Raw genomic sequence first — 14,368 nt, forward strand, 5'->3', positions numbered from 1 at the left:
CGGAAACAAGTGCAGGGGAAATTGAGGAGGGCAATCGAAAGGTAACGGACATGGTCGGTTCTCCGTCAACGAAAGCGTGCTTCTCTCCTGCCTGCAGAGTGTAGCTCTTTCTCACTGTGAATGCTGCAGATGGTTCTATTCTAATTTCATATCCTTTTTATGCATGTTGTACACATATATATGACGTGAAATTTCGAAATGATATCTGAGTACAGAAATAACTAGAGAAGGAGAAGTTAGAAGTTGAATCGAACTTTTCTTAGTTTGTAATGTCCTAAAATTCTCGATCAGAACAAAATAGATCGTATGCAAAAACAGTAGGCCCACAGGAATGACCTATAAATTGTTCATGTCAGCATCATTAAAAGTCACTTCAGTACCTCTGAGGATGTTCAAATATTTTTGTGCTTTTAACATTTTAGCTAATTCTTCTCTTTTATTATTACATTCTAAATTTTAATTTTGTTTTTGTATGATTATTCTTTAATTTGAATTTGTGTCGTGATTTCGTTACATCAAGATCTTCTGTTTCTTCCAGAGAATTTAATTGGCTAACTTATAAAATGGAAGGACTACGGGCAATGTTATAATTATTATTATTTCTGAATCTTGTTTGACGGAGCTCTCGGGTACAGTGCAATCTTTTTTAAGAGGAACAAAGAGCAAAAACACAACACATTTATGAAATTGATTCATGTGTAAACCAATTGAATCATGCAAGATCCCTCGTTGCATCAATACATCACACATTGCTACTGCATCCACAAAGATGTCAAATATTAGCGGTACATTTTATTTCGCTGTACACCCACATCATTTTCTTCTTCCATGGAATTCATGTACAAGTAAACTGAAACCTCAATCCGCCAATTGGTGAGTGAATGGAATGAAGATGAGAAGACACTTGGCACATTCTCTATCTTGGTACTGTAGTCTGCAACTGCACGTTTCGCGTGCTATGATTTAGCTTCCCTTGTAGACGACGATACTATGTCTTGATCGAGCACTGTTAATGAGGTGGCCAACACTGTCGTCGTCTTCACCTGTATCACTCGGTTTTAAGTTCTAAGTAGAACGAAGAGGTTGGTAAGAAGGAAAGAAAGGCTTTCGAGCAGCGGTGTATCGCAAACCTTTTACGCTTGGTTTTGAGCGAACTGGACGACGATGCATTACTGTGCCAGTTCCTCTTCCTCTGGTTGATGAACCAGTTATTGATCTGCTTTAGCTGTAACCCTGTTTCCTGCACCAGTCGTGCTTTGTCGTCCTCCTGTGACGAGGTTGCACAAGGTATAGGAAGATCAGATCGAATGAGATGATGCAGGGGGACGACGGATAAGCGGAACGTACCGTCGGATACGGCCACTTGGAGTGGGACTGCCACCAAGCTTTGAGCATGGAAGTGCTGTCCCCGGGAAGTTTCCCTGCTCTTCGTTTGCGAAGGATCTCTTCTCTGATGTCCACGATCTTCTCTTTGTACCCCTGAAAGCCCAAATGTAAGCTTTTGGAGACTCTCTTCCTTGATCTATCATCATCCCTCGAGACCAGAGATGTTGACACCAACCTGCTTGAGCTCATGCTTCAGCTCCTGGCGAACGCGTTCCATCAGGGATCGCTCGCTCTCTGTGGGAATTAGCGGCCCAAATCCCATGCTGTCCGTTCCATCAAAGCCTCCGTCGAACAGGTTTGTTTCGCTGTCTGCCTGATCATCTTCATCATCATCCGACATAGTTGCACCTGTGCCTTCACCAGGAGACACACCTGTTTGCAGCAACCCATGCTCTTCAACAAAAAGGCATTTACAGTGAAAATTGCATGCAACACATGGCTTACACTTCCATAACTTAGCTTCATGTCAAATATGACCCACATCAGATTTTAATCTTTTGGCACCAAACCCATCAAAAGCCATTGCTAAGGATTGGAAGTGTTCAACACTATTTCTATTGTTTTCACTGTTAAAACCCCAAGGCCTAAGCTGGCATAGCAAGAATGTTATGTTTTACAGTGTATTTGGCTATCTCCATCCAAATTCTATATGGCACCAAAACCTGAATTTGTTTTAGATCAGGAATTAGTCCACTGGTGATTATGGGCTCAAGCTGTCTTTTATTCATCTTTTATCATATTAACATTTAAGTGTGATATTTTGCAAAGATAGGATTTATATTTATGGAACCTAAGTTAACAAGCAACCACAGTACCAGCACTAATAGTAGACACTTTCTGTTTGAAGTTCATGTCAGATGTATGCTTAGAATTAACACGAGTCATTATATTTGTCAGAAGGTTGAAAGCCTCTACAGCAGTATTGTAAATATATGAATATAGATTGAAAATGATTCTAATGTGTAAAAAATCGAAATATATCAAGATATGATATCAGTACCTGTTGACTGCAAGATAAAATTTTTCATGTGTATAAAGTTTCAAGGATGACTGCAGGATGATATGTCAGCAAGTTTGATTTGTCTATAAAATATAACTAATAATAACTACAAACTTTATGTTAAGCACATTTATTATTATTATTAGAAGAAGAAAGGATATGGAGGTAACCAACCTGTTAGGCTTTGAAGCGACTGCTCGAGCTCCCAACAAGCCATCACTGCCTCCATTGCATGAACACGGACATGCTGCTGCAGTTGTTCTTTGAAGGAACAAAGTAGCAAGACATAATGTGTCTGACCAATGCATGAGATGCTTCGCATATTAGAAATTTGAAGTCAAGCAACAATAGCAGCAGCGTGTGAATCATCAGAAGAGCTCAGATGAAGCAAATTTGAGGAATATGTGTGGTTTATTCGACTAAATATCTGGAAATAAGTGAATAGACATTCTACTGTACAAGGGAAATTTATGATAGAGTGATTACTGTAAAGGAAAAAAAAAAAAAAGACAAACAAGAAAGATTAATGTGCAGGAATATCAAATGTCATTTTAGAAAATCAATTATGCAATGCAATTTTGTAAGTGCATCATTCATTGTTTTTTCATGAAGATCTTATCTAAATATGCAATTTTTTTAGTATCCTCATGTCATATAGCACTGGCTCAACCTTCAGCTCCTGATCCAAGTAGCACGCTGTCAAGCATTTAAGCAAACAAGAAAGGTGATTTCAAGTGGATGTCAGACAAAGCAGCGGAGACGAGAAGCGGGAGGGGTGCAGCAAGGTGCACGGTAGAACATGTGCCTGCCTTGAGCTTTTTCTCTATCTCAAGCTCATGAAGAAGAGACATATCTCTTCTGGAGACTTGGCAAGCAGACTGCTATCAGATTCCCTAAACACAGCTAAGCAAATCTCAATCTCAAGCAAGCCTCTCCACAGTACAGATATTGTGGGGTCGAACACAGATGGAAACATCTGTCTTCCGATCTGCAAGTATAACCAAGTTGAAAGGTTTTGTTCTCGGTGGACGACAAATGTCTGTCTCTCTATCCAACCATGAAGAACAGCGTATGTTCCAAAGAGGAAGCAATGAAACACATAAATCATGAGTCAGAGATTCGAGAGAACGCATCGAGAAGAAGGGTTCTTGAATCGCCAAAAAAAGACAGAATTGGAAGAGATAGGGGAAGGAAAAGGGAGCTTCTTTTTTCTTTGCCTTACCATGAACTGATCGAGCTCCTTGTCGTCGCCCAGCAGCTGGCCGCTGTTGCCGAGCACCGAGTACTTGGACACGACTTGCTGCGACTGAGCGAGCTGCGCGTCGATCCTCGGCAGCTGGTCCACCGGCGTCGCGATCCTCAGGCACGCCACGTGCGCCGCCAGCAGCTGCTCGTACAAGGGATGCGCCAGTATCTCCGCCTTGTACCTCGCGTTCTGCCACGTCCCCTCCCCGCCGGTGCCGCCTCCCTGCGCCACCGCCTCCGCCTCGCCGAGCTCCCCACCCGGGTGGCCCCGCTCGCCGCCCCCTCCTCCGTCCGCCGAGATCGCCGCGGCCATGACGGACTGGCTCGACACGGGGACCTCCACGTCGCTCCCGCTGCTCTGCAGGATCGGCGTCCGGGAGAACCAGTGCCCCGTCGCCGCTCGTCCTCCTCCTCCCCCGGCCGCGACCGGCGACGCAGACGAGTCGGAAGTGGTCTGGAGGTGGAGGAAGCTGCCGTCGGCGTAGTGATGCCCCTGCTGCCGCAGAATTGCGCTGTTGAGCCACGTGGGCCCTCCCCCGCCGGGCATCGGCGGTTTCCCAGACGCCGCGGCGTCGGCCATGAGTCGCCTGAGGTCCTTCCCGTCCTTCGCCCCGTCGGCGTCGGGCGCGGCACCAGAGGGTCCAGTGGCGGCTAGTTGATCCATGGTCGTCCTGAGCACCGCCGAGCTGTCCCCTCCCAGCTGCTGCTGCTCCACGTACTGCGGCAGCGTCAGCTCGTGCGAGAGGTGGTTGTGGAACGCCATCGCTCCTCTCCCACCCCACCGCCGGTTCCCCTCTCCTTCCTCCTCCTCTCTCCGGAACCCGACGCAAAACAAAAGCGAGAGGTAGAGAGGAGAAGGAGAAGCGAAAGCGAGAGGGAGACGTTGAAACGATATGCCACCCCTTGAGACACTCTCTTAATGACCACTTCTTAACCAATCTTAATTAATTCCTAATTCCCAACCGTCGGCACTGCACCCACCCTTAATCCGACGGTTTTAATTCGACCACGTTATTCCTACCCATTCGCCAGCCCCGCATTTATTAAGTCGAGCCGTCACCAGCGCCCGTGGATACGTGGCACAAGGAGGAGGCGAGGACCACAGGAGTGGGGAGCACGCCCGTGGGAACCAGCCAATGGGAGGGCGGCACATGGGAGGGAATTTGACCTCGAGGGGGTTTCCGGTGTCTGGTGCGCCGCCGGCTCGGGACACGGCTTTTGGTGTCCTTTTGTTCTATTAGTATCATTATTATTATTTTCTTCTTTTGGGTTGGTTGGTCCCCCTTTAACTCCCACCCGTCTCGCGTTTGCCGGATACCGTTAGCTACTCTTTGGGTAACCTCAGCATCGCCACCCCGAACTTTCTAGACTCGATCCCCATTTACATACGTATATCATATATAATTATAAATACAAGAAGCTTTATTGCAAACCAAGTGACTATTTACCGACGGAGCACTCCACCCACACTTGACTTATCGAAAAGGAATCGGTCCATGGGTTACATCGCAGCTGTTGGTACGATCACATACCAACCATTTGGTCGCGAAAGGCGCAGATTGGATACCATTATATATAGTTTAGTTAGTCGTGGAAAATTAATGTTGAAATTATGCCCCTGGATAAGATGCGTCGAATAATATATCCTCACGTGGTAGAAGAAATATTATTTATATATTAGGGATTATTTTTATAACTTAAATTAGACCGTGAAAGAATAATCTTATAATGACATCATCTGAAGAAAGCTGACGAGACCATGGTTAATATTTTAGACTAGTATTGTTTTGCAAAGTGGACGATGTGTTCGTTCGATTCGAGGCCTTGTATTGATTTAATATTTAGAACCTTCGGAAACTAATTTTATATTATCGACAATTTATTAGTAGTATCGGCTGATTGCATATATGCATAGTCAAATACCTGGCATGCGACATCCGCTGGTGTCGGTAGGCGCGGTACACCGCCTGTCGTGGTCAAAATCGTGAGCTAAGTGGGGACCCGTATCTAACTCATAAAGAAGCGTAGGATTAGCGCCCCGCGAGGCTAATAATTGAAGGTTCCACCGAAGCTCAAAGCCGCGGAGGCCGTTAAGGTGACGGCGTTTCGTTCGTCCGGGACCACACTGGGGAGTGAGGAGAGGGGAGTGGGGAGTGGGGAGTGGGGCGAGGGGAGGGGAGCCGTGTCCGTCACCGTCCCCGTCCCTGTCACCGTCACCGTGAAGACGGGAGGGCGGTCCCCGCTGTTGCTGCCACAACCGGTCGGGAGGCTCCGGTCCCGACGTGGTCCCCGCGCACGACGTCGTGCAGATGACGCCACGTGGATCGGCGCTCCGTCAGTGGTAAAGCGGTCCCCTCCCTCCCCTTGTGAGCTCGAGCCCATGAAGCAATTATTATTATTATTTGGGAGGGGTGCCCATTTCGACACCACCATGACAAGAGAAATGGCCATCATCATCACCAGATACTTAACATGATTGACTTTTATTTCTCCACACGAGTCGATAAATATCGTTCGTCGTAAATCATGTAGACAAACTGAGTCATCCTTGAAAATTGTCTGGGTGATGTCATTCCAAATCAACAGAGGCGAGGAAATGTCGTCCCAAACAAAGTTATCACGGGTCCGGGGGGGGTGAATGGATCAACTGTGATAGGGAGCGCAGGCGACTAAGGTGTGGGCTCGTGGGTCCCGAATCGGGTCCACAGAGAAATTGGCGTGGCTTGTCGATTGCGTTCTTCGTCGTGTGCGCGTGTCGGTGCAAGTCCGGCGGTCTTCGTCTTCCGAGTTCCGCCTAGAACAAAGCCTCCACCCCACGCCACCCCCCTCTCTTCGAGTGGACCTCCTTTCGACACGCGTCGAGTTCGAGTGGCTCTGAACTCCTTTATTATTATTATTATTTTTTGACGGTAAGAAAAGTAAGGTTCGGATTCGATGGGTTTCCGTCTCGGATCCGCCAATCGCAGACGTGTCAGGGCCCCACCAAGCTACCAATCGAGGCATGTCAACTCGGCTTACCAATCCGGTGGGCCCCGCGGTCCCATTTCCGCCCAAATCACGTGGATACCGATGAGGCTCGATTTAGTACATGATTAAGGAAATGTTTGATATATATGTATATATATATATATATATATATATAACCTAATTAAATTAAATTAAATTATACTACTCCCTAACTGGATTTGGGTATCCATGTCGTCACTCAAATCTGTGACCAGATACTAAGAATACCCGTATCCACTCGCATCCACATAGAATATGTCATGTACTCGGTTCAGGGCGACAGCAAATGGCAACCATATACAATACAAGAGTACCAAATCATTGGAAAGGCACTGTTAACTTACATAGTAGGTCATAAATATCATATCTGTTGATGACTTTTATCCTTTTGGACCCCAGAAATGATGCTGAATCAACCTGACAGTATCATATATGACAAGTTGAAGGGAATTGGATCAGCCACCCAAACCATTCCAGCATTTTGTTTCTTCTTCCTGCTCTTCTTTTGTATGAAGTGGGCTCCGACTACCTGATAGTGACCAGTGTCAAACTATTCACGTACAGAAGAAAGATGGATAGGATACTGTTCCTCGACACACCTCAAAAGCTTGTACTTCAACTCAAAGGAAAAGGGACCATGAGAAGGCAAAGGAAGCCCAGGCATTGCTTTCTTACCATTTAGCAGGGAACCGGAGGCTGTTGTTGTCTGTGCCCTGCCGTGGCTTGCAATTAAAGCAGCTAGCTCTCATGTTAAAAGCCTCTGTCACTCCTATGGCATCGGCAGCTATGAGGAGGGAGGGGGTTGGGCTTGTCGGTAACATTTTTGTTGCAGGTTAGACACGCTTGTGAGTGTGGGATGAAAAGAGTTCTGACCTTCTGAAACCTGACCTCCTCTGCAAATCCCATAAATTGTCTCTAGTGATGAAGGCTCTGCTCTCTTCTCCAGGTAGTGTGTTATCTGTTAGGGTCTGCCGGGGAGAGAGGGGGGGGCAACACAGCTCTGAACAGGGAGGGGGTCCTCCAAGCACTTTTACTGGTGCTGCCTTTTCCAAATAATAATTGTCATCATGGTGCCTGAGCACAGGGACTCCATCCAATCCACAGCTTCGCTTGAAGAGGGTGGGGATGAAGAGCAACATACAGCCTTTGGTGTCCAATGCATGCAGAAACAGAGCTGGAAGAAGCCAACCGGTGACATCCTGTTGTCTCCTCGTGCATGTCATTGGCACACTGTTTGCAGGTTTTCACTACAGCATGACTTTGTCATTGCCGAAAGGGGACCCTCATCTACGGGGTTCCATGCAAAGACTCATCGCATGTGATTTGAATTGACAGAGATCTTTCACTGTATTCAGAGCCATCTACTCCCTGATAGCAAAAGCATCGACTTGTCTTGCAGTTCTGAAATGAGTAGCACTCGATGAAGTCAAACTCGCGTTTCCTCGTACTTAATTAGCTCTGCGCTTGGTGACCAATCTCAGATCTGACGGGAAAAGGATGCAGTGACCCGTAATGTGATGTTTGAATTCCATCCATCCTCATGTCTGTCTGTCCATCAATCTATCGAAGTATTGGCTTCTCATCATCCTCGTTTGTCAAGAAGAAGAACATTACACGACAACCCGTAATGTGATGTTTGCATTCATTAATTTACAGGTGGAGTATGACCCACTGCCCAAAACCTCCACCTCAATGATGAGTAAAGTCTTTCTTTCATATCATCATTGTTTCAGTATGAAAAATGCTTCCTTTGAGATGTCAAAACAAAGAAAGCAAAGGAAACGATGTGGTTGAGGGGAATTGCTTCTAAGGCTGGATATAGCAAAGATTGGTCTAGTGGCAAAACCTCTCTCCATCTTTACAGCCAACATTTCCTTTCTTTCCACCTTTATCTGCCACCCAAGCTTCGAACCTAATACCAATTGAGCCAAGTTGCTTGTCATGCCAATTTTTTAGTGTATCTAAATAATTCGAGAAAATAATCACTTTGATTGCGAGAATAAAACCTTGGTGAGAGATTGAGTTTCTTGGACTCAAAACTCATCATCTATACTGAGCTACTAATTATCGGTATATCTCTTCATAAATTAGAAAATAATATATCATTACAAATTATCCATCGATACAATATATTTTTTATCCACTGGTGTGCGATGATAAATCTCCTCCTTAATTATATTAAGATGGGAAATAATATCTCATCCAGTATCATGACCCATAATCAATAAAATTAACGAATCAATTATCATACGACAACTAGATCAGAGAAGGAGAAGTTTTAATACCTGATCAATAAAGTTTGAATGCTACTGATTATCCTGATGTCCATCGACAACACATTTTTTTGTCCACTCAAATGTAACTTGTGTTTGACACGAGATCTGATGACAAATCTCAATCTCAAGTATATGAGGATATTAAGAAGAGAAATATGATATCTCGTCTAGTGCCATGATCCATAATCATAATCAATAAAGTTAACGAGTCAAATATTAGACCGGAGAACTTGACTAAAGTTTTAGACCTTACCTCTTCGACACTCGTGGTGGTGATTGTGAATCAAATGTGTTCTCCCTTGTGCTCGGGAACAGATGCAGGTTGTGGGACTTAGAAGTAGCAGCAGCACAAGGAACTAGCTTGCGACAAGGAGAGGGCTGCATCTTTTGACCTGTCCGTGCTGCTGCTTCCGAGGTCAGAAAGAGCAGCAGGAAGAAGGGTTTGCATACAGAGTCTAACCGTTATTATTAAATATTTTATTTAATAATAATATAATCATTCTCATTATCATTATAATCAATTTCATCATGATTTAAATATTTTATTTTTATTCTAAATGAACCATTATTATTAAATATCTTATTTAATATTATTAAAAAAAATTATTATAGTCCGAACGTTACAAATTTGAATTAATTCTTGAACATTATGAGTTGGTGATAATAAATATTCTTGAAGAATATCTATATAAACGTGGATTTTGATTCCTGGACTTAACATCTCTTGAAGTCTAAAGGATATATCATCTAAAGCGAGAGTTCTAAGTTGAGAAGTGTCAAAGTTAAGGAAGAAACTATTGCTGAAAATTTTGACAATAATGACGGAAGGTATCAAAAATATTTCTATTATAATGATTTAGAAACACATTTTGGTATCAAAAATATCAAACATTTGGTATCAGAGCCCTCCGACCTCTGCCTTCATATGAAAAAGTTTTCATTTTTTTTACCATGAATATGACTTTATTTTGATTTCTTTTTAAAACATCTTGATATATTTGAAAATCATAAGATTATAACTTTTAAATATTTGGAGTTAGTAAAATACTCATATGTATATTTGGTTATATTGATTTATGCTTATGAGTCCATTTTATATGTCAAAAATGTATAGTGATCCATATAATCTTAATTAATTAAAAATTAATTATAATATTTTTAATTAATTAAAATTATATATAAAGTTAAAATAAGGACCACATAAGTAATTAGACATGTGACTGATTATATTTAATATAATAATTATTATCCCACATGATCTTTTACTATATTCAATATAATTAATCAGGATAAAATATCAAATTATTTTCATAATTTATCCATAGGGATTATGAATTATAATATAATTTGATAGTTTTATCATAAAGATAATTTGAATCTATTTGAATTAGGAATTTAGTCCGTAGGCAATTTTTATGTCATGAGATTCATATTTTTTGACATGTTTGGTAAAACATGTAATTTAAACTATTAAGCTTCAAATTTTGATATAAATATGTTTGATTTTATGTAATTTCTCAATCTGTTAATTTCTTTGATATTCGATATGACATTCTTGAACTTAGGGGTGATAACTATAAGATATGGAATGAGAGGGTTCTCCTCCATTTATGATGGATGGATATTGATTATGCTATTAGGAAAGACGAACCATCTATAATCACTAATTCCAGCACTCCAATTGAGATTGTGTTATATGAGCAATGGGAGCGATCCAATCGGCTCAGTGTGATGTTTATTAAAACTAAGATAACTGTTGATATACATGGTTCTGTTGACCAGCATGAAAAAGTCCGAGACTTACTATAAGCTATCGATGAGCAATTCATCGTTTCAGAAAAGATACTAGTAAGTACCATAATAATAAAATTTTTATCCCTTAGACTCACCAACATAAAGGGTGTGCGTGAGCATATAATGCAAATGCAAGATATTACGACTCAACTTAAGAAACTCAAGGTTAATTTGTCAGAATCTTTTTTGGTGCACTATATTCTGAACACCCTTCCACATCAATACGGGCATTTTAAGATTTCATACAATATACATAATAATAAGTGGTCAATAAATGAATTAATGACCATATGTGTTCAAGAAGCGCTAGCGATGGAATTGGGTGAGAGTGCATTGGTGGTAACCACTCGTGGGAAGAACAAAACTGATAAAAATCAAGCCAATCAAAATGCTCATCAGTAGGGAAAAGGTAAAATACCACCCTAAGCTGATATCAAGAAAGAAGCAAAGTGTTTCTTTTATAAAAAGAAGGGACACATGAAAAAGGAATGTACAAAATTCTAACAATGGCTTGAAAAGAAAGGTAAACCAACATCGTTTGTGTGTTGTGAATCTAATATTATTAATGTTAATATTAACACATGGTGGATTAACTCTGGATCAATAATCCATATTGTAAACTCTTTACAAGGTATGCAAAACCTAAGAAAGCTGGTGGGAAGTGAGCAAGCATCTTATCAGGAAATAAGATGACTCACATGTCGAGATAATTGGAATATGTATTTTAACTTTAAGTAGTGGTTTTGTTTTAAAATTGGAAATGACCTTTTATGTATTAACTTTCCCACAAAACTTAATTTTTGTTTTCAAACTCATATCAATTAGATATTCCTTTAATTTTCAAGATACATTATTTCGTTTATTATATAAATCTGGTTATGTTGAAAAATATATTTTGTCTAGTGATTTTTATCGTATTTTCTTACAAAACGATGACACTCAAAGTTCAATGCATGTTCACGTTGGCACTAAAAGGTGTAATATTAATAAGAACTCCTCTATGTTATAACATGAAAAATTAGGACATATCTCCATAGAGAGAATTAAGAGATTAGTTAATGATAAGGTACTTAGTATTTTTAATTTTACTAATTTTAAGACTTGTGTAGACTGTATTAAGGGAAAGCAGATCAATAAGTCTAAAAGGAGTGCTGATAGGAGTTCAAACATATTAGAAATCATTCATACTGATATATGTTGTCTAGACATGGACACACATAGTCAGAAATACTTCATCTCCTTTATATATGATTACTCACGATATATGTGTATCTATTTACTTCATAACAAAAATGAAGCATTGGATGCTTTTAAGGCTGAAGTTGAGAACCAATGTGGTAAGCAAATCAAAATTATGAGATCAGATAGAGGTGGAGAATATTATAGTAGATATATTGAAAATGGATAAGCACCTGGTCCTTTTGCTAAATTTCTTCAAGAACATGGGATTGTTGCCTAGTACACTATGTCTGGTTCTCCAGAATGGTGTTGCAGAAAGAAAAAACCGAATATTATTAGACATAGTGCGGAGTATGCTTAGCAACTCCAATCTTTCTAAGTTATTATGGATTGAAGCAATAAAGACGGTTGTGTATATATTAAACTGAGTTCCAACCAAGGCTGTACTAAAGACACCATTTGAATTATGGAAAGGTTGAAAACTGAGTTTGTGACATATGTGCATTTGGGGATGTCCGTTTGAGGTCGGGATATATAATCCACAAGAAAAGAAACTAGACCCGAGGACTATTAGTGGGTATTTTATTGCATATGCCGAAAAGTCTAAAGGTTATAGGTTCTATTGTCTATCTCACATAACTAAGATTGTGGAATCAAGAAATGCTAAATTTCTTGAGGATGACATGATTAGTGGGAGCGATCAGTTCAGGAACATAGTTTCTGCACATGATCATATAGAATCTCAGTCTTCCACATCAAATGATAGATTGGTTACTCCTTAAGTATAAACTAATACTGAATAACTCAGGATGCTGTAAAACAGGGATCAAAATTTCTGACCTTTCGATACTAAAATGCCTATAAGTCCCTATTGAAAATTCTGATTTATAAAAAACTAACTTCATTTGAAACTAGACTTGTAGACCTTTTTTTTGATATATAGATTGAAAAATTTTGAATTCAAATGCCCATCTTACTATCCGTTGAAATCGACCCTATGAGTTTTGCAAAACAATGATTTTATTTTAGACCTTTAGTTACTAAATCAATGGTAACTCCTTGTTAGAAACCTTGATTTATACGAAACTTGTTTTATTAGAATTAGATTGAAATATCTTTCCAATGATATATTTTTTGAGTAAATTGAAGCACGATTGATGGAGAAAATGGGTCTTTAATACTAAGAAATATTTGTTAGGCAACATTGAGAGATACAAGGCAAGACTTGTTGTAAAGGTATTTACTCAAATAGAGGGAATCGATTATACGGAGACGTTTTCTCCTATATCTAAGAAAGATTCTCTTCGTATCATTTTGGCATTGGTTGCTCATTTTGACCTTGAGTTGCAATAAATAGATGTGAAAATGATATTTCTTAATGGAGATATAGAGAAAGAAGTTTATATGAAACAACCTAGAGGTTTCTCCTCTAGTGTTAGTGAACACTTGGTTTATAAGTTTAAGAAGTCTATATACGATTTAAAACAAGCCTCCTACCAATGGTATTTTAAATTCTATGAACTGATTTCTTCATTCGGATTTGTTAAAAATCCAATGGATCAATGCATATACCAAAAGGTCAGTGGGAGTAAAATATATTTTTTTATTTTATACGTAGATGATATTTTGCTTGCAACTAATGATAAGGGTTTGCTGCATGAGGTGAAATAATTCCTTTCTAAAAATTTTGACATGAAGGATATGGGTGAAGCATCTTATGTCATTGATATTAAGATCCATAGAGATATACCTCGAGGTATTTTAGGTCTATCACAAGAAACCTATATCGATAAACTTTTAGAAAGATTTCGAATGAAAGATTGTTCATCAAGTGTTGCTTCCATTGTGAAAGGTAATAAGTTCAATTTGAACCAATATCCAAAGAACAACCTTGAAAGAGAATCAATAAAAAATATCCCATATACTTCTGCTATAGAAAGCCTTATATATGCTTAGGTCTATAGTAGACCTGATATTGCATTTATTATGGGGATGCTAGGTCGATATCAAAGTAATCTAAATATAAACCACCGGAGAGTTGCTAAAAAAGTGATGAGGTCTCTACAAGGAATCAAAGATTAAATGCTTATGGATAGACATACAAATAATCTATATATGATTGGTTGCTCAGATTCAGACTTTGCCAGTTGTGTTGATTCTCGTAAATCAAAATCATGATATATTTTATGATGGTTGGTGGAGCTATTTCTTGGAGAAGCTCTAAGCAGACCTTAATTGCTACTTCTACCATGGAAGTTGAGTTTGTCTTATGTTTTGATGCTACTTCACATGGTGTATGGTTTAAGAGTTTCATTTATCGGCTTAGAATCATAGATTTTATTTTTAAGTTATTAAGAATTTTATGTGATAATTCAGTTATTATCTTTATGGCTAAAACAATAAAAGTGAAAGTCGAAATAAACACATCGACATTAAGTATTTAGCCATAAGAGAACATATAATAGAAAAGAAAGTGGTCATT

The 14,368-nt window shown here is 40.0% G+C and overlaps 1 protein-coding gene across 1 annotated transcript; it reads right to left on the bottom strand.

The window, feature by feature from the left end:
• Positions 1-665: 665 nt before the first annotated feature.
• LOC103978167 (homeobox protein knotted-1-like 13) lies at positions 666-4,520 on the bottom strand. The gene is made up of 6 exons (XM_009393873.3): positions 3,609-4,520; positions 2,561-2,681; positions 1,562-1,758; positions 1,348-1,479; positions 1,131-1,267; positions 666-1,043 (listed from the first exon to the last, which is right to left on the bottom strand). Exons 1-6 carry the CDS (start codon positions 4,392-4,394, stop codon positions 1,040-1,042), a joined length of 1,377 nt encoding a protein of 458 aa, XP_009392148.2. The 5' UTR covers positions 4,395-4,520; the 3' UTR covers positions 666-1,039.
• Between the last annotated feature and the right edge of the window lie 9,848 nt (positions 4,521-14,368).

This window comes from Musa acuminata, chromosome BXJ1-3 (genome assembly GCF_036884655.1).
Source record: "Musa acuminata AAA Group cultivar baxijiao chromosome BXJ1-3, Cavendish_Baxijiao_AAA, whole genome shotgun sequence".
NCBI lineage: Eukaryota > Viridiplantae > Streptophyta > Magnoliopsida > Zingiberales > Musaceae > Musa > Musa acuminata.

What these genes read in the sequence shown, in the direction of transcription:
- LOC103978167 (XM_009393873.3), bottom strand. Translation starts at nt 4,394, where the DNA reads ATGGCGTTCCACAACCACCTCTCGCACGAGCTGACGCTGCCGCAGTAC. An exon ending in AGGAGCTCGATCAGTTCATG is followed by an intron (nt 2,682 to 3,608) that starts GTAAGGCAAAGA and finishes TGCATTGGTCAG; the next exon opens with ACACATTATGTCTTGCTACT. An exon ending in GTCGCTTCAAAGCCTAACAG is followed by an intron (nt 1,759 to 2,560) that starts GTTGGTTACCTC and finishes TGCTGCAAACAG; the next exon opens with GTGTGTCTCCTGGTGAAGGC.